General features: G+C 46.4%; 1 protein-coding gene across 4 annotated transcripts in view; it reads left to right on the top strand.

Annotated features, from left to right (window-relative positions):
- The window catches only part of STAC (SH3 and cysteine rich domain), a 139003-nt gene that overhangs the window by 71053 nt on the left and 47350 nt on the right, over window positions 1–20600 (top strand). For all 4 annotated transcript variants that reach the window (XM_040479725.1, XM_040479723.1, XM_040479726.1 and 1 more), the window contains exon 3: window positions 19712–19812. In XM_040479725.1, coding sequence (XP_040335659.1) covers window positions 19712–19812 — 101 coding nt within the window. The remainder of the gene's footprint in view (window positions 1–19711; window positions 19813–20600) is intronic.

A 20600-nucleotide genomic window follows, 5' to 3' on the forward strand; every position in this document is an offset into this window, starting at 1 on the left:
GTTGCCAAACCTCAGCGGAAAGCAAACTGACAGCGAGTTCCTGCCTTTCTCAGGAACGCTCCACTCTCCCATTGCCTGAAGAAATACACGGAAGCTTCCCCGGCTTGACACTTACTCTAAAACCTCCAGCAGCCAACAAAGGCAAAGGAGCAAGGGCTTTGTCCCATTAGATTTATAGGAAGTGAAACTTTGCTCACTACCCCTGACAGTAGTGGGCGCGCTAGCAAACATCTGTTGGTGGATCACTGCGAATAAACCCAAAATACAGACCTGCGGGAGAGAGCAGGAGGGGGGCAGAATGGGACAGAGGAGCCGGGGTGGTTCCGCTCTTGGTAGAGCCAGTGACCTCGGACGGCTGGTAGACCTCCACCGACTCGTTGGGATTTACTACTAACCGAATAAAGTGATACGTGTGAAGATTCCTTGTGGACCGCGAAACTCAAAAGCTGGTCACTGTTACGAAAGCCGTCTTTACGTACAAAAGGTTGGTACTCCCAGGCAGGCACTTTGGGGATGGAGAGAAGGAGAAAGCCTAGACTGACCAGTCCCTTCTAGGGACCCCTCAGGAGAAATGCCAGCGCTCAAGCCTTAAGCTAGAACAGTTCTGAAGAAAGCGAATGGGAGTGTGAAAACCAGAGACCCCGGACAAGGCGGCAGACAGGGCAGCCGGGATCATCAATACCGGGGTCAGGGATGTCAAGCTCAGATAGTTCCCAGATGGTCGTGGGAAAGTGGTCATTAAGGAGGATGTCTTCTCGCAAAAATTTAAGCCAAACACACGTAATAGAAGGAAAGCGCGGTGGCCAGGGTATTGCGACGTGAACTGGTGACCCAGAGGGCAGAGGCTGTGGACTCCAAACACAAAGCCCTGAGCCAACCCAACTCCCGTTGCTATATTTAAAGCTCAGTGCGGGAGGGGTGGGGGAAGTGGGGAGAGTTTTTCCACTAGCAGTCAGGAACCGAAATAGGAAAGACCAACAGAGAAGCATTTATAAACAATGAATGCCATTAATTTTTTTTGAAGCTAGAGGGGGTTGGAAAGATGTAGTGTAGCAAGGAGTGGGGAGTATAGGCGGGGAAAGATGGCCCAGGGGTCTGCCCGGTGTTTACTGGTCCTTTCTGCTTGCTTGATGGTGTTTCACCATCAAGTAGGGGAGAGAGAGGATGGGTTATTTTTAATCAAGGTCCCGTGACTAGAGTTCAACTGCGATGGAAAATATGTTCCCTAGTTTTCCCTTTAGCAGAAAACTTTCTAAGTATTGAGCGATATCTAAAGATTGGGGGCAATTGAGGCCGTCTTGCTCTAAGTCCAGAAGAGCTCGAGCTCTTTCTGCTACATCACAGCACGAGGACAGTGACAGGTAACCTAGGGCTCTTCGGGGGGGACGGTGAGAAAGAATGATAGGTCCTGGTTCGAGCTGTGTCTGCCTAACTTCCCAGCACGGTGGGGCAAGAACATGAGCACAAGAGGCTGGACAGTGGTAGTTTAATATCGTCCCTGCCGTGAAGGAGGGGGTTAGTGTTGGTCAGACTGCTTCCCTTCTTTGGGCCTGTTTCTTCATCTGTAAAATGAGAGCGCTTGCTAGATCTGGGGGGAGGTGCAAGTTGGTTTCCATACTAATTGATTGGCAGTGATTGCCCAGAGAAGCTTCTAGCTGCCCTGTCGTGCAGTGAGAACGCTATTGGGATGGGTGAGCGATGCCTGCCATGTATGCGGAATGAAGCGCTTCTTTGGTCCCTGTCCCGTGTATTTGCCATCCCTGGGCTGCTGATCTCAAAGGCAGGACTTCTCGAGAGTGGAATACGCATGCAGATCACCTGGAAGTCTTGGTGACTTAGCTGATTTAGCGGGTCTGGCTGGATCCTGAGATTCTTCGTTCCTCTCAGGGTCTCAGGCAGTGCCGGCCATGCTGGTCTGTGGGCCACACTTTCAGTTGTGAGGCACCAGGGTATCTTCCCGACTAGATTCTGTGACACCCTTCACTCAGCAAGTCGCTAAGACTTACGTGGAAGGCCTTGCCTTAGGTGCCTGGGAAAGAGAAATGAGGTACAGAAATCGAAGAGCTAATCTTAAATGTTCATAAGATTTCTAACTTTTTCTCTTGCATAGATGTTCTACTTCTTTTCTTTCCATAGATAATAAACATGGGAGGCTTAATAAATAACTGGGGAGACACATACACATGTAAATGTAGGCACCAAGGCATATAAAAAGTGCCAGGAAAATCCAATCGAGAAAACTAATAATAGTTCTACCCGAGAAGGAAGAGGTCAATGAAAGTCCCATAAAGAACTCAAGTCAGCTGAGCGTCTGACTCTTGATTTCAGTTCAGGTCGTGTTCTCACGGTTTGTGAGTTCAAGCCCTGTGTCAGTCTCTGTGCTGTCTCTCCCTCTCTCTCTCTCTGCCCCTCCGCCACTCTCTCTTGCTCTCACTCTCTCAAAAATAAATAAGCTTAAAAAAAAAAAAAAAAAGAATGTGAGATTTGAGGTGGGCCTTGAAGGATGAGTACGAGTTTACCACTTCCTACCAAACTCATTATAGTTCTTGGAAGCACCTCCCCATTGGGTGCAAAGAAGCCAAGTTATGCCACGTTTTCTTTTTAAAACATATAACAGGGAATCGGCTCTTAATTTCTCAGAAACTGATGATAAAGCCTACAGATTTGTCCAGGTTAGCCATTGCCTCTATGTTCTTTGGGTAGGCTCGTCGCATGGGAGGCACCATGTCTGCAAAGCAAACCAGTCGGTTTTGGCCTGAAATCGTGTTTGAGAAGAGTTCTGGACCAGTTCATCCTTTTATCCCTGGCTTTCGAATGTATGAATCAAAGCCCTGGGACCATGAAACCACACAATGTAGCTCGAAGATTTCAGTCAGACCTAGTTGATTGAGGAAAAGAAACACGTTAGCAAAGGACATCAGCCACAGATGGAAAATAAGGATTAAGTCAGACCTGCTTTAGGATTCCAGCCCTACCACTTACGAGCTAAATATACTTGGGTAAATTGTTTAAACTCTCTGATCCTTAATTTTCCATCTGTTAAATGTGGAATAATAACTAACTTCAAGGGATTGTTGTGTTACAGAGAACATATGGAAAGAACGTAATCGTTGGTGATTCAGAGCACCGTCTGCATAGTGGCCCTGACCCCAGTGGTCTCTCCGTTTTCAGCCTCTCGGGAGAAAAGGCGCGAGTAGTTCTGTGTGCAGGAAGAAAGAGGGAATTTGTCATCAGGAAACCTGGGTTCAGATCTCTCCTCTGCACTCTTGTTTCCGTGTGGCCTTGGACCAAGGATTTCTCTCCCCCAAAGCTTCAGTTTCCTCACCTACAAAAGAGGGCTGAAAATAGTTGTTGCCTTTTGTTCATGGTTCTCAAGTGGGGGCGATTTTGCCTCCCAGAAAGGGTTTCAAGATTGAGCAAGTAAAAAGACAGGACACCCAGTTACATTTGAATTTCAGAAGAGCAACCAATAATTTTTTAGTGTGTGTCACAGGCGATATTTGAGACCCAGGTGTCCCGTGCAATATTTGAGATATTCTTATATTAAAAAATAATTTGTCTGGACGCCTGGGTGGCTCCGTCGGTTAAGCATCTGACTCTTGATCTCGACTCAGGTCACCATCTCACGATTTGTGAGTTTGAGGCCCGCATAGAGCTCTGCACTGACATTGCAGAGCCGGCTTGGGATTCTGTCTCTCCCTCTCTCTGCCCCTCCCCTGCTTCGGCTCAGTCTCTCTCTCTTTCTCTCAAAATACATTAAGTGAACTTTAAAAAATAATCATGCGTTATCTTAAAATTTAACTGGGCTTTCTGCGTTTTATCTAACAACCTTATCTCCAGGGACATTTGACCACGCCAGGTGGTGTTTCGGTTGTCGCGATCCTGGGCAAAGGGTGCTACTGGGTAGAGGCTAGGGACACTGCTAACCATGCTACAATGCACGAGGTAGCCCAGCACACACACACACACACACACACACACACAGAAAAGGGTTATCAGGCCCCAAATGTCACTAGTGCAGGGGCTGAGAAACTTGGATTTAAGAAAAACACTTTGAAATCTAGAAAGCAGTGAAAGCTACTCATTAAATTTGGGGCCAAAGGCGGGGGGTTGGAGATGGGCACTTTTCCCTTGCCAGCCAGAGGGAATCGAGATGGAATAGTCTGGGCAGTCTGCAGATTGACATTGTGTTGCACAGTGAGTCCCGAGGAACTCGGAGGGAGGCCCCACCTTGAAGGATGTTGTTCCAGGAAAGGAAAACTAAGCCCGCTGTGCATGGCCGCAGGCTCAGGGCGCGCGGCACGGGAGCCAGTGGGCGGCGGGGACTTGCCGAAGTGACAGGACTTGGCATCCAGGACCACACTCTCCACGCTACCCGAGGCCTAGGTGGTGGTGAGTGGGCATGGGGGAGGGTTGCTGCCCTCTTTTTCCTCCAAGCTGTTAGACTCCCGACCCCAACCGCAAATTCCCGACAGTGGGAACCCCCAGGGTGATTCCGCTCACCTCGACATGACCTGGGTTTTCTAATTCTTCACAAATAACACCACTTCCTTTCAAAAAATACGTAACGCCTTGGACCGCCAGGGTGGCTCAGTCGGTGAAGCGTCCAGCTCTTGATTTCGGCTCAGCTCATGATGTCGTGGTCATGAGTTCGAGCCCCAGGTCAGGATCCATGCTGAGCACGGAGCCCGCTGGGGATTCTCTCTCTCTCCCCCTCTCTCTACCCCTCCCCTGCTCACGCTCTCTCTCAAAATAAGTCAATAAACTTAAAAAAATGGAGTATCTTACTTCTCATTACAGAAGGGAAATACACTCTTTATAGAAAATGAGAAAGTACAAGTATGTAGAAACAAGAACTAAAAACTGTGTAAAATTCCACCCCCAGACAGAAATATTAATGTCTTACATCTGCTCTGCCAGACATTTTTACATGTATGTTTATGTTCATCTTAAATGAGAGATTTCTCAACACGTGTATTACCCTAATTTTGACACTTCGGCCTTAGAGTGTGAGCATCATATCCTGCCGATCATTATTCGATTAAAAATTGTCTCACTAGCCAAAAAGTATTTTGGGTGTGGGTTTACCAAGCTCTTATTAACTCATACTTTATTCTGGGATATTCTACTTATTCCCCATTGTGTGGTATTATTCGCAAAGTGACGGTAAGCGTCTTTGGAGTTAAGTCTTTGCAGACATATTTAATGATTTTTAAGACCAGTTCTGAAATTGAAATTGCCGTAACGAAGAATTACGCATCTGTTTCAAGTTTTTGGTGCGTGTTCCCAAAGTAACCAGACAGTGGTGCTGTCATACCCATCGCCCCACATCCAAGCACTGATGGTTTTCTTTTTTTCTTTTTTAATCTTTGCACATGTGATAGGAAAAAAATGGATATCTTGCTATATTTACTTCCAGCTATTCGATTACTAATTAAATCTGCCATTTAAGATTGGCTTAACTTTTTTTAACTATTTAAAAAAGTTTTTTTTAGTATTTATTTATTTCCGGAGAAGAAGAGAGAGACAGAGTGTGAGTGGAGGAGGGGCAGAGAGAGAGAGAGAGAGAGACACAGAATCCGAAGCAGGCTCCGGGCTCTGAGCTGTCAGCACAGAGCCCGACGCGGGGCTGGAACTCACAAACCGCGAGATCATGACCTGAGCCGAAGTCGGACGCTCAACAGACTGAGTCACCCAGGCGCCCCAAGAAATGCTTAACTTTTAATTCCATTTCTTTTACATGGTCTCATGCTATGCCTTTGGACCATATATCTTTCTGCTTATTTATATAGTTTTTTAATTGGAAAGAAAGGCTCCTTAATCCCATATAATATGTTACAATATGCTGAATTTTATAAAGAAAATATTTTCTCCAATATATCTGCCTTTCAGCTTTGTATTAGTGAGCATATTTTCAATGTAATCAACTTTATCAATCTTTTGGTATATTGTTTTCTTTCATAGAATCATTCTGAGAAAGACTTTCTCTATTCAAGAATAAATAAGCTAGGGGCGCCTGGGTGGCGCAGTCGGTTGAGCGTCCGACTTCAGCCAGGTCACGATCTCGCGGTCCGTGGGTTCGAGCCCCGCGTCGGGCTCTGGGCTGATGGCTCCGATTCTGTGTCTCCCTCTCTCTCTGCCCCTCCCCCGTTCATGCTCTGTCTCTCTCTGTCCCCAAAATAAATAAAAAACGTTGAAAGAAAAAAAAAAAGAATAAATAAGTTAGTATTTCTATTTTCTTCAATTAATTTAATAGTTTCAACTATTATGTAAATTCCATAGCCCATCTAAACTTTATTTCAGGATATGTTGGGAGTTACGTACCTGGTCTTTTCCCCAATTTACCAAGTGATTCACCAACATTTGTTTTACAATCCCACTTTTCACTGCTGATTCAAAAGTCACTTTTATAAAACATTAAATTCTTTAAAGATACTTAAAGCATATTTTTTGGTTTTCAGTTCACTTTATGGAGTATTGTGTTCATTCAGCACCAGTAGCCCTCTGGCTTAATTATTATTATGGGTTATCATAGATTCTTTTTCAAAAATGTTTGCTATTCTCAGGCATTTATTCTTCAAGATTAATTTTAGAATCATTTTATGAAATCCCCCACCCAAATCCCATGGAGATTTCAACTGGAATTCTGCTAAATTTGCAAAACTATTTGGAGAAAATTGGCATCCCTCCATTTCTTATTTCATAACACCGTGCTGAGTATTCCCAACATCAGACATCTTTGTCTTCTTTCAAACTTAAAAAGAATTCATTCAACAAATATTTGTGGAGTATCTCCTTTCTGTTAGGTTTTGTTCTAAGCACTTAGGATGTATCAGTGAATAAACCAGGAAATGATCTTGACTCTTGTCAAGTTGACATTTTGGTTGGGGAGACAATGGATGGATGGGTGGATGGATGGATGGATGGATGGAAGAATTCTCTAAGGTCATAAGTGATGTAGAAGGAAGAATAATGTAAAGCCAGGTGAGAAAGATCAGGAGTTCAGAGGAAGGGACAGATTTCAGTATCACGGGAAGTGCTCAGGGTAAGCTTGTTGAGATCAGACCTGAGTAAGAGGCGCAGAAGGTGAGAGAACTCTGGGCAAAGAGCATTCCAAGTGAAGGAAACAACCAGAGCTCAAGACTTAGGCAGGAGTATGCTTTGTGTGTTAAGTAATAGCCCGGCAGCCAGTGTGCAGTGGACCAGAGTGGATGATGAGCAGAAAAAGAGATCGTGTGTAACCCTGGAGACTATTGTGAAGACTCTCACTTTTACTCTGTAATGTAATTGTATTTGCAAAAGGTTGCTTTAGCTGCTATGTCCAGAATAGCAGCTCCTAAGACTTTGGAGGGAGGGGGTACGGATCGAAGCAGAGAGGACAGACGAGAGGCTGTCACAGCAGTGCAGGTAAGAGAGAAGGGTCTAGATTCCTGATACATTTGGAAGGAAGTGCCCAGCAGGATTTTCTGCGCATGGGCTGCATGAGGAAATCAGCAGACAGGGATGCTGCCCACAAAGTTTCTGGCCCAAGTCACTTGGGAAAATGGTGTTGCCATCGACTGCAATGGGGACACGGCAGGCCGAAGAGGTTCTGGGCCATGTGTTGAGGGAAAAGGATCACTCATTCAGTCTCAGATGTGTCGGACTTTGAAATGTTTATTTGACAGCCAACTAGAAAAATGTCAAGCGGTCAGGTGTGTGAGTAGATTTGGAGTCTGAGGGGCTTGTCTAGGTAAGAGATACAGATATTGGAGTCATCGGCCTGTGAATGGTATTTAAAGGGATACGGTTGGAGGCTCTGACCAAAGGAGTTACGGGTAGACAGAAAAGAGCAGACGACCAAGGATGGAGCCCTGGGACTCTCCAGGGTTAAAAAGTTGGAGAGAAAAGGAGGAGCCAGTAAGAGACCAGGAAGAAGTGCCTAGTGTGGTAGAGATTAACCAAGGAGATGTAGCATCTTAGAAGCCAAGAAAGAAAATGTTAAAGAGAATATCAGCCTCATTACATGCTACCACTGGTAGGTCAATTATGGGATGAACTTCGACTACTAGATTCATCTGGTGTCTGGTAAGGGTGAGAGCAGTTTGGTGGGCTGGTGAGAGAGACCTTCTAATGCTTCCTCATTAAGTATCAGAGAGACTCCCCCTTTATTATATTATAGAATATCCTTCTAGCCCACCTTCAAGAAGAGCTTACATCAGGGGCACCTGGGTGGCTCGGTCGGTTAAGCGTCCGACTTCGGCTCAGGTCACGATCTCACGGTCCATGGGTTCGAGCCCCGCATCGGGCTCTGTGCTGACAGCTCAGAGCCTGGAGCCTGTTTCAGATTCTGTGTCTCCCTCTCTCTGTGACCCTCCCCGGTTCATGCTCTGTCTCTCTCTGTCTCAAAAATAAGTAAAGGTTAAAAAAAAAAAAGAGCTTACCTCAGAAGAAGTCTAGTTCTATGAGTAATTAGATTAATAGCTATTTCTAATAATAAACTCTTTTGTATATTATAAAATATATAATATACATATATATGAATATCCAGCCGTAAGAAGGAGCGGAAAATGGAACACTGATACGTGTTACGAAGGGGATAAACCTCGAAACCAAACTTAGCAGAAGAACCCAGACACAAAGGCTACATCTTGATGATTCCGTTTACATGAAATCGGTAAACCCATAGAGACACAAAGCAGATTGATGGTTCCCAGAAGCTAGGGGAGGGAAGGATGGGAAATAATTGCCTTTGGGGTATGGGGTTATTTTGGGGGGTGATGAAAACGTTTTGGAATCAGATAAAAGTGGTGGTGGCACAATATTGTGAACGTACAGAATGCCACCGAATTCTTCACTCAACAGTGGTTAATTTTGTTATGTGAATTGCACCTCAATTTTAAAAAAAAAAAAAAAAAGGTACTGGGGAAAAAAGAAAAAGTTATGACCCACAGGCCAAATCTGGCCCCGCCACCTGTTTCGAGCCAGGAGATAAGAATGGTTTTTACATTTTTTAACTGTTGAGAGAAAACCCAGGGGAGAGTATTTCATAACACATGAAAATTATATGAATTTAAATTTCGGCGTCTCTAAATAGAGTTTTATGGAGATACAGCCACACTCACTTGGTTAGTTGTGATTTGTGTCTGCTTCATGCTACAACGGTAGAGTGGGATAGATGCAGGGAAACCGTGTGGCTTGCAAAGCCTAAAACGTTTGCTCTCCTGCCCTTTACAGAGATGCTTCCCTGGCCCCTAGTCTAACTCCTCACAAAGAAAAACCAAACTAAAATGAAAAAGACAAAAAAAAAAAACCCAAAAACTCCTTTATGGCCAAGCTTTGCGCTGGTGACGACTTTCCTTCTGGAGGAATCCTCCATTCTGTTGCCAGAATCTCCAGGTTCTTGAAATATGTTTTTCAAAAAAGGAATTGGAATTGGGAGTTATCTGCCTTCCTTCTGGAAATTATGCCTTCCCTTGATCAGCTTGCAAGATAACATTTTAAAGAATACTGTCCAAGATGACAAAAGAGCACTCCTAGCGCTGTGGTGAATGTCATGAAAATGTCACCGGTGGCGTGCTTGGTGTGGGCAAGATTGGTACCAGAGGGTGAGCACGGAGGAATAATTGTGTCCCCTCGCCATCCAGAAGGGGTAAACTCCAGAGCAGGCTAAGCTCCATGGTCCTCCCCGGCCCTCAGCCTCTTTTTTTCTCTCCCACTTCCCTAAAATCAGAGTGGCAGATGAGGACAAGGGAGAGACCCACTCATGTCGATAGAATGGACCTTCTCAATTCGGACAGCTTCTGTCCACAATCCCTGCCGGAGCTTTCCAAATCCTAGTCTGATCTGAAATGTGCAGCTTGACTTCTCAGTGGCCCGTCTGTCCATAGGATGGATGAAAGTGCGTACCTATTCATTTTGTCTTGCTCTGGGGGATGTGTGCTCGTTTGTTTTAATATTCTCGCCCTCCAACCTTGCCCAGTGTGGCCCTTTCATACAGATCCTCTAGGGATACACGTGGTCCTGTGATACACAGAGATGTTCCAGAAGAAAGCCCAACTTTGCAGTGCAGGCATTCTCCCAGGAAAGCTGAGGGATCGAGGTCGTGCACACTGATGGTGCACAGGTACCTTAACCTCTAGTGCTAAGTTCTAATTCTCTCCCTTTGGCCATGGCTCCTAAAACTTCCATCCGTTCGGTCTGCATCAGGTTGTTAGAGGTCCTTAAATGGTTAGCTTATCACATTAATGCACAAAGAACATGTCATCATTATACATTATTATATTTAACTGTTCAAGTATTATTGAAATAAAAATGTTAACGTTGTTAATAAATATGAATCTTATTTGTAAAAGAACAATGGAGTGACTTCTGTAAAGAGTACACTTCTTTAGTATTTGATGCCTTATTCGTATTTAAAAGGCATCTGAGGTCACCTTTTACAGAGCAAGGCTCAATCTGCTTGTTTGTAAACTGAGTGCAGGAATTTGGGTGGCATACACACAGGAGAGCAGAAGGTAGGCTGTGTGCTCTCTGGGTCATGCCTCATCAGATCCTAAGTTTGGAATGTCCAGTTCAACCTTCAAGGAATTTGGAAATCATGACCTCAGGGAGAGCCACCGTTCAGACCTGCAGGTGGGGTACTTTCTAGCCCTATTACCGTTTCCTTTTGCAACTTGAATTGCACTTCCTAAAGAGAGGGCCCCTTGCTTTTCCCACTTTGTGGTCAAGATGCCCTTTCTCAGATGGGAGACTGAGGTCAGAGGACAAGGTCCCATCCAAGGTCTCAGAGCTAAAGTCTAATATCTAAATCTTCTGATGCCATAAATCCAACCTCTTCCACCTCGCCATGGTGCATTTGTGTTTTGTATATGCGTGTGTTACACACGCATATCCAGATCCGAACACACAAATCTAATAGTCTACGCATGGAAGTTACAAGTTGTAGAACAGCTATCCTGCTTTTGTGCTCTTGTATTCTTTGGTTTATATTTCTCCACGTTGGCTCCACTCTTCCTTTTAAAAGAATCAACCGGGGCACCTGGGTGGCTCTTAGGCATCCGACTGTTTATTTCAGATTGGATCGTGATCGCACGGTTTGTGAGTTCAAGCCCCACATCGGGAGCTGCGCTGCACAGAGCCTGCTTGGGATTCTCTCTCCTCTCTCTCTCTCTCTCTGCCCCTCTCCCCGCTCATGCACTCTCTTGCTCTCTCAAAGTAAGTAAATAAACATTTACAAAACAAAATAAAAGGATCAACCAAGATGAGAACATCTATGACATCAGTGTCATCTTCCAAACAAAAAATCAGTCCCTGAATAAGTGTGTATCAAAGCTAGACACGTCAGTGTGGACTTATATTGGCTAATGCGTTTGCAGCCTTGACTCCTGATGCATTAATGATCGCGTAAGTAATCGCTGGCTTAGCGGGCTTGACAATTAGCATCTACAGTGGGAAGGACTCTGTTTCCTTCTGCGTGTATCCAAGAGCGTGCGCTGAGCTGCGGAGCCGTAGAACCTGTAACTCCTTGCACGTATCTCTTACGTGGACCCACAGCCTCTCGGTGGCTGGCTCATCCAGAAAACTCCTGTGCACCCCCGTCAGCTGTGAGAGCCTGTTTGTAACCCACCACATGTGATCAGAATGCCTCTTCCAAAGAGGATGCTGGGACAAGAACCATTTGCAGACCCAGAATCTCCTCGGGGAAACTCCTTGTTCCTTCTCGTCCAGTCTTCCAACTCTACCCTCATGGACCGAGGTGACACATTTGTATTTTCATTCTCTCATTCTCGTAGGTAGTCAGAGCTGGGAGGACCGTGAATGGCTCTGTAATGTTTCCCATTCAAGTTCGCTAGAAGAAGAAATCCAGACCAGATCAAGGTAGAGATGCCAAAGTGCAGATGGCTGGCAGGGGGCAGCAGGGGTGAGGGAAGAGAGCCGGGCTTCCAAGTTGCGTAGACCTGGACCCTCATCCCGTCTCTGTCCTCGCTAGTCCTGTATCCCTGGGCTTCAGGTCACTCTCCGTAGAAATGAGAGAACAAAAATCCCTACCTCATAAGACTGTGGGGCTAAAAAAAAGGGGGGGGAAGTTGCAATATTGAGTTCCACAGCTAGTGAGTTACATATTCACCCCAGCTCAACATGTCCTCTTTCTTTGCCATTGAAGTTCTCCGTTACCCCTGCCTTCTTCAGTTAAAATGATGCTTTGCATAGAACAGGTAATAATTAGTAATTACATCAAGAGACCTCCAGGAAAACTGCCTAACACTACACAAGAGCTCGATAATTTTTAATTCCTCCTGCTATCCTTTCTTCCTGCAGGATCAGGATGAGAATCCATTTCTGACTTCTAGTACAGTGGTCTTTCATCTCAAATGTGTGTGTGTGCGCCCACGAGCGCGCGTGCGGGCATGTGTGCGTGTGCAAGTGTGTGTGTGCATTGACTGCCAGGCTCCTTCCGTCTTAACTGTGCTTGGTTTTTCCTCCACTCATTTGGCTTCCTCTCAAGTCACCCATTGTCCACGCGGGAAGAGACAGTCGCGCCCAGTGACTCCATTTGGCTTAGCTGACGTCGAGGAGCAGCGTGTGAAAGTCATGGAAACACCTCCTGCGTTCTGCATGGATTATTTTTAATTGTACATGGAGCTTCGACTCCTCCGAATCGTCCTATGTTATTTGGATTTGGAAGCATGGTTGCTAATAAGGGCACCAAAGTTCTAAAAAATCAACACGCTGCGGGTGATCCTTCAGGCCATCATTATGTGGCGCTGTCGGTTGTGATTTCATTGTATCGGGACAGGAAACCTTGACCGAAGTTTTGTTTACCCCCGGCTATAATCAGGCATGTTTAGGTAGGGAGGGGCAAGATGTCAGGGTCATATGTGTGCGGTAAAGGCAATGATGGAAGTCTGAGGCATCTCTCCGTCAGGATAACAAAGACACAGACAAAATGATACGAGTCAAGGGGCAGGGCCAGTTTGATTCCAGTCCACATAGTTTTCAACAGGTGCTCCAAAGAGGGTACAGAGAGCCGGTAGTAGAAACAGAGGGAGCGATTCCCCGAATCGGCTTTCAGCTCACTTCCTAGGTCAGGCAGGCATCACGTGGAACAGTGTCTGGCCTGGATCGTGGGGTCACCCAGACCCTGGGGTGTTCTGAGTCCCAGCGGGCCGGGGTGCAGTCACGTTGGAACGTGGGTATGAAAAGGAGGACCAGCTAGGCGGAGGCCCGTAGAGTCCAGATCTGCGGGCAGAGTAGAACCCCGGAGTGACACAAGCCTCCGGGATCCGAGACCACAAGGAGAAATCTAGCTCTTTCCATAGAATGAGTGGGGTGGACCCCCAGCATTCTCTTCGCCTGGGCACTTCTCTGGCCCAGGCCCGGGTGGGCTTTCGTTCCTGATGGACTGTAGCGTCCCGAGCCAAGCACTTTCCTGGCCACGAGGCTTCCAGCGATGAATGAACTGCCCGCCCTTCCGTGTCAAGGGCCTGTCGTGAAAGGTACTCTGGGAACAGTAAGGAGCTGCAGAGAGTGACAGGTCCCATATAAAGGAAGGGGGGAGGGTGTGTGTATGGGCGGCTCTGGAAAATACTTCAGAGGGGTTCCGGATGGGAAGCTGTTTAGCAGTTGAAGGAAGAAACGCGGAAGAGGCCGTGCAAGCACGCTTCAGAAGGCTAATCCAGCCACCTTTGCCAAGAACCACAAACGATCTGGGAAGACAAAGGAGGTCAAGGTGGAGTACCCTGGAAATGAAGCAAGGCAACCAGGTGGGGGTCCCGTCACCGAGGGCTTCTTAACAGATTCCCACCTAATTCTTTCCCATCCCTTGTGGTAGTGTTTATCCAAGGATAAAGGGCCGTGGATGATGCCAGCTCTGTTATACTGCCTGTCTTTATTATTCAGCAGAGCTTTCGTTACAGCCTTTAGTTTAAAAACACTGTCCTCTTTCTACGGTTCACGGTTCACGTAGTTTCTAGCCCTTAAGTGCCTCTGGTCTTCCCAGGCACCAAAAAAATGCACCAGTTGCTTTTGCTTTCATCTCGCTGGCCTTGAGACCCTTCTGTGCCACGAATCTCTGGTATCTGCACGCTCCTGATGCTGGGATGTCTTGCCATTTCTTCTCCCAGCCGTGGCGTGCCTGTACTGGTGGAGATCAGAGGTAGTTAGTACCTAAACCCTTAGGGACAGGGGCTGGTATGTCTTTGAACTTTTCTTATCTTTATTCATCTGTGAATTCTTTATAGATACTTCATGGAATCCAAGAACTATTTATGGATCTCTTTATAGTCATATTTTTATGTACTTAGTTCTAATTTTTTTTAAGTTTCTTCCCCAAATCACAGTGAAGAGTCTTTTTTATTGTCTAATTTACATTCATTGTAACCAAGTAAATTGTAGGAGTAATTCCGTGGCTGTAGAATCTGGAAGCAAACAAATTATTACCCACAATTACAACTATTGTTCCCTGCAGAATTAAGTACTGTATTATGATTCCATTTCTTTTTCTATACAGGCTTATTTTTACTCATTCCTCATACCATTTCTCTGGTTAAGTGGTCCCGATGGTAAACCCTTGGTTTCTCCTGTTTTATCTTTAACCGATAAAATACGATATTTGGCCAAAAGTTAAGCAACGGCTTAGCGGCAGAATCTTATCAGAACGACTCTGGCCAATTGTTGTATAGATGCACGTGACCAATTTTATTTTTCAAATAAAAGGAGCCCGTCATCCAATGTAGCTGATGCATTTGCGTTGAGAAAACCCCTTTCATATTTCTCCCAACATCGATGTAGAGAGCTTTATTCATGAGCGTGTCAACTCTTCGTTCTTCTGTGGACAGCTCACTTACCCTGGTGGTAAATGATACCGTACTCCTAACACAGCCCAGTGCCTGACAGTTCATCAGTGTTGCATCGGCTTGCACGGATCCATTCCAAGCCCCATGTGAGTATAGGAACTACCGTTCTTAACAATTTTCAGCTGGAACGCATAGAACTATCTTAGATTTATCTCAGCAGCTCAGACCCCACGGAAGAAACCGATGGTTATGGGATCCGTTGGCTGCTCTCACCCCTCCAGTACCCCTTGCTTTCCCCCCTCTTCCTTGCTCTCACCTTCCCAAGTAGTTTTGTCACAATTTTGTGTTAGCTTGATAGTTTTATACACTGTCGTGACTGTTTCTGACTTCTGATTCAAATATGATACCGTGATTACATTTTTTCTTGCACAGCTTCTGTATTCCCTCACTTAGAAATTGCCGTTTGGGGACACCTGGGTGGCTCATTCAGTTGAGCACCCAACTCCTGGTCTCAGCTCAGGTCATGGTCTCGTGGTTTGTTGCATCGAACCGCACATCAGGCTCTGCCTGATGACAGCACAGAGCCTGCTTGGGATTCATCCTCCCCCTCTCTCTCTCTTTGCCCCTCTCCCGCTCATGCTCACTCTCTCAAAATAAATAAATAAACATTTTTTTTAAAAGAAATTACCTTTTTAACTCTCTTGACTTTTTATGCACCTATAACTGTTTTCTCCCCCAGATGCTTCCATGTATCTGTCAAATGCCATATCGGTTGCACTGTCCAAACCTGAAGGGCATTAATCAACTTGGAAGTTCCATTTGTTTCCCAAGAGCATGGCCTTCATCTTGTAGCGCCCATCTAGGGCCACTGCAGACCTATCGCAGGAGCATGTCATTTCCCTCTCCTCTGGGCCAGTCCTTCTGTTGTGCATTGGATCCAACTATTTCCTCTTGCTTCCGGTATTCCCTCATCTTTCTAAGGCACTTTCTTCAGTAGTTTTCTGAGAAAGAAAAGATTTCGAATCCCCTGAGTGTGGTCCCCGAGTATGGGTGTATTCTGCCTACATAATTGTTGGTAATTTGTGTGGGTATAAAATTCTAGGTTGGAAACTATTATCTCTCAGAATTTTGAAATTCCGCAGTGTTTGAAGGTCCCTGACTTTCCCGTTTCCAAGTTGCTATTAGGAAATCCAGTCCTTCTCTTTTCTGCTAAATTCCTTGCCATTTTTCCAGTTGATCCTCTAAATACATGTTGAATTCTCTTCTGCTCTGGCCACTTCTCCGAGTAACCTTGTGATTCTTCTATCACTTTTTATTCCTGGTATGAATAAATGGGAATCTCGTGTGGCCGGTCCACCATGTTTATTTAACGTCCAGTGACATCTTTATGTTTCCAAGTATTTAAACCCATGAAATCCCCTTTGCATATCTTTTGACACTATTACCATTAGCAACCCTGGGAGTACTTAGTAGTATTCCCATATGATAAGGACACAGCTGAGGCTCCAGGAATGTTAGTAGCTTTCTCAACTTTAAGGAGCCAGCATGTGACAGATTCTAATTTAAAATCGTATTTCTCCCACTCTTACTGAGGCATCAGGGTGCCATTAAGTGATGCCTTTGTGATGAAGGTCACTAATAATGAGTCAGACCAGAGCTTCCCCGTATCTTGCTACGGTAAACAGACATCACTGAGTGATGTGAATTATTCCTTTGAACTATTCTCTGAGCCACAAAATACAGGCTTTCCTCTTCAGTCACTCCTGTTATTGCACAGGGGAAATAGGAACACCTCAAATCAAATAATTGCTGGTGATCTGACTCATTCAGATAAGTGGAGTGTATTAGAACAGACAAGGGAAACTGAAATTATGGGATGCAGGTCTGAAGGAAAATAAACTTTACTGTATAATGGTGCTACTTCAGAGTTCAGCACACAATGAAATAACTCCTCTTCAAAGCTTTTACTTACATTCTCTCCCAGGGCACAAATAGTGTTCTCTAATTTGAAAACAAAATATAAGGAGTTGCTTTCAAAAGTCCAATATGCTGAAGACGTTGTAGTCTTTTGGCTAAGTGGTTACTCTCAAAAAAGGAAGAGTGGCTTTCCAGCTAGTATTTATGACTAAGCACACATCCCCAGTAATTTCTGATTTGTTTACATGTCACTTTGACGTTCTGTGGTTGTAAGAGCGGACGCGCTTTGTGTTCAAAGATATGTGCTCAAAGGGAGTTTTCTGGTAATACCTCCTGAAGGGCTTGTAGGGTCCTTGTCAGACAAGAGTTTGCCCATTGCTTTTCCCAGCTGAATATCGTGTTCTTGTACTTCCTTTTTTCTTTATCATCTAATTAGCCCCATTCATATCTTCCTGTACCTTAACCCCGCTAAAGCAAGGAAGCTTGGGGTCAAGTAGTGGAAAGGTGAAACTAGGCAATACATCCTCTGACCTGGACCCTCAGGCTTCTCATCTGCGAAACGAAATCGTACATACAGATGATCTTCAAGTCCTCTCCTGGCCCTTGAATGCCGTTTCTACACCATCAATGAGTCAACTCCACTTCATTATCTAAAGCAATCACCCCTGTTTCGGTACGTGTGCGACCATGAGAGAATTCGTTCATTAATGTATTTAACACATTTTTATTGGATGTTGGAGTCAGAGCTGGGTACACGGTAGCAAATGAGCAAACACAGCCCTGAGCCTCATTGGGTTCACAGCCCAGGAGGAAAGGCACACATAAACAAACTCTCGAATAAATAATTGTGATAAAGCCTGGGGAAAAAGTAACAACAGAGTGCTGTAAGAAAGAATTAAAAAAAAAATAAAAAAGATCATTTAGACAGAAAAGGGGGAGTGTTGCCAAGAAAGCTTCGTTGAAGAAACGGCAAGAGACCCAAAGGTCTCTTCACCGGCTAGCCCAGCGGAGAGTAATAGAGACAGTGTTCTAGGCATGTAGGGCGGCGTGTGTGAAAGACCCTGAGGAATTTAAGAGCTTGTGCATCCAGGGGATTTGCAGAAGGCCATGTGGCTAGAGCGTAGCGAACAAGGGCACGGGCCTGAGATCAAGGCAGATACGGGCTCCCACCACATCATCCAAAGCCTGCCCACCTTGCTGAGCATTTTGTATAATGTCAGAAAGGCGGGAAGAACCTACTGAAAGATGTTTACACACGAGAGGGAGGCGATTCAAGTGCGTTTGTAAACGATTGTTCTGGTCCCTGTGTGTGCACGGGAGGAAGACAAAAACAGATAAACTAGTTCAGTTAGGAATTTGTCTGGACAAGAGCCCAGGAGGCAATGGCAGAGAAGAGGGTTGTGTTTCCCACATGATCTTGGGGTGGTCTCCTCATTTCGCTTCAGGAGTCAGCTGCGGGTGCCGTGGGATACTTGAGGCCTCGCGTCTCAGGGTATGTGTACGTATTAATAATGCCTGTGAGATGTAGGGAGTCCCATGGCCTCCCCAGTGGTCTTCTTGAACAACATTCTTCGTGTGAACATTCCTCGTTCACAGCCGCAGCTGTGGGTCCCACAGGCTCCAGGAGACAGAAGCCAAGCTTTTAAAATCATCTCCTTAATGCCACTCTAAGTAAGACTCGGTAGAGAAGAAGGCCCTATCCTTCTCATTTTGTGGAAGGGGCACGATAAAAGGAACAGTGCCTCAGTGGCTCCACAAGGGCACCCTCTCCAGCCCCCCACCTTTCTCCCTTTTCTTTCTTAAAAACTTTTTTAATGTTTATTTTATTTTTGAGAGAGAGAGAGAGAGAGAGCATGAGCGGGGGGTGAGGAGGGGGAGTGAAGGGCAGAGAGAGAGAGAAGGAGACACAGAATCCGAAGCAGGCTCCAGGCTCCGAGCTGTCAGCACAGAGCCCGACGCGGGGCTCAAACCCGCAGACCCTAAGATCGTGACCTGAGCCGAAGTCGGACGCTTAACCGACTGAGCCACCCAGGCGCCTCCCTCAACCTTTTCTAATGTGCTTCATGTGCTCGGTTATCCAAGAGCTCTACACTCCATTTTGGCAGCCCATTTTTGAGGCCTGTTAGGAGCCGACCAGCTCGCTCTGTTTCGCACCTCTTGTCTTGGACCAAGTGGAGACAGACAAACGTCCCGCACTGGTATCTTCACCTAGTCTCCCTGCAACTGCTCTGCAACACACAGACTGCAGGTGGCCGACACCCCTCCCAGCTCCCTGAGGCCCCCGCACCAGCCATCTTGTCTACCCCCCAGCCCTGCTGCCTTGAGCCTCACTGCAACAGCGTGGTCCCCAGGGTGCCTCTCTCCTCTCTCCTCCTCTCCTCCTTTCTTCCCACCCCATCATGACACCCTGTCCTCTGATGCCTCCTGTCCCAGGAGGCTGTGTGACTCCTGTAGCAGTGCTCTCACGGCTGCCCACCTCCTCTTCCTCTTTTGCCAGACAAGGGCTGGTGTCGGATCCAGTCCCCTGTCCCCACGCTAAGTACCATCAGCCCCCCTCGCACATAGACCATGCTGTTCTCCCTTTGTCGGCCATTTTTCTGAGAATCTGTCTGACAGCTCAGACTCTCTGAGAGGAACTCGGGTAAAAATGGGCAAAATTTCCAGCACTTCCACTGCTTGGCAAGACATACAGAAGAACAGAGACGGGTGGCCTGTAGGAAGGGTAGAAAGACCAGCACTTACCAGCCTGAGCTGCGTGAACAATGGAAGAGGCTGAGATTTTCTGGAGCGATGGGGAGGAAGGGAGTAGGAAGAAAGCAGAGCTGGTACCTTAGTAGAAGAGGTGGGAGAAGGGAAAAGAATGGGCCACAGTATCTTGTCCATTCCAAGACATCATGGGACAGTGACAGATGAGAAGTACCTGGGTTTGGGGAGCAACCACTCTTTCAGGGACTTGATGCGAGTCGGCCAGGTAAAGGGGGGTCGCATCCTAACCGAAGCTCGCGCGTGTCTGACAGGAGCAAACGCTAAGCATGGGCTGCGCTGCAAGGCCTGTAAGATGAGCCTCCACCACAAGTGCATGGATGGCCTAGCACCCCAGCGGTGCATGGGCAAGCTGGTAAGGGCTGGTGCCAGGAGTGAGCCCAGAACCCCCCGCACACCCCAAGGTCCCTCCCCGTGACACCCTGGTAGCCGGACACTAGGAAGGCGGCCCCAGAACCCCAGGGCTGCCAACCGGGCTTCCTTATTGGCATAATGATCAACCAGAAGAGGAGCTTTATCAACCTAAGAGACAGACGCTCCCCATGTGAAAGGGCTCAGGGTCTTTAACAGAGTGGCCAGCTTGTCCGGGGTTGGAACTTTTTCAACGTCAGCACCGGAAGTCCCACGTCCTGGGACCGTCCGTGTTTTAAAGATGAAAGTTGGGCATCCCGGGAACCCCGTCAGCCCAGAAAACCTAGGGTGGCTGGTCACCTCAGTGCTCCATTGGCTGATAGCACCGGGGATGTCAAGAAGGGGAGAGAGATTAACCACCGCGTTCAAAAATGGGGAGAGTAATAAAAATTGGCACACCACTTTGACAGATCTTGGCGGCCAAAGCCAGGAAGGTCAGATGGCCCTGGCCCATTCTGGGCTGGTCTACCATCTTGGGAGTGTGGGCTCAGTACTGCCGCCCCATGTTGATTAAAAGGAACCTCTTTTGAGGGTATTGAAACTAGGATGGCCAAAGAGCTGTCGAAGGGACGAGAATGTCTACCCTAGAGATAGATACTTAGGCTATGACAGCGATCTTCAAAAAAATTTAAGACCTAAGGAATTCTATCCTGCTCAAGGAATTTATCCTTGATTAAAAGGAACATCTTTTGAGGGTATTGAAACTAGGATGGCCAAAGAACTGTCGAAGGG

The sequence above is a fragment of the Herpailurus yagouaroundi genome, unplaced genomic scaffold (assembly GCF_014898765.1).
Source record: "Herpailurus yagouaroundi ecotype Mexico unplaced genomic scaffold, PumYag 159, whole genome shotgun sequence".
Taxonomy (NCBI): domain Eukaryota; kingdom Metazoa; phylum Chordata; class Mammalia; order Carnivora; family Felidae; genus Herpailurus; species Herpailurus yagouaroundi.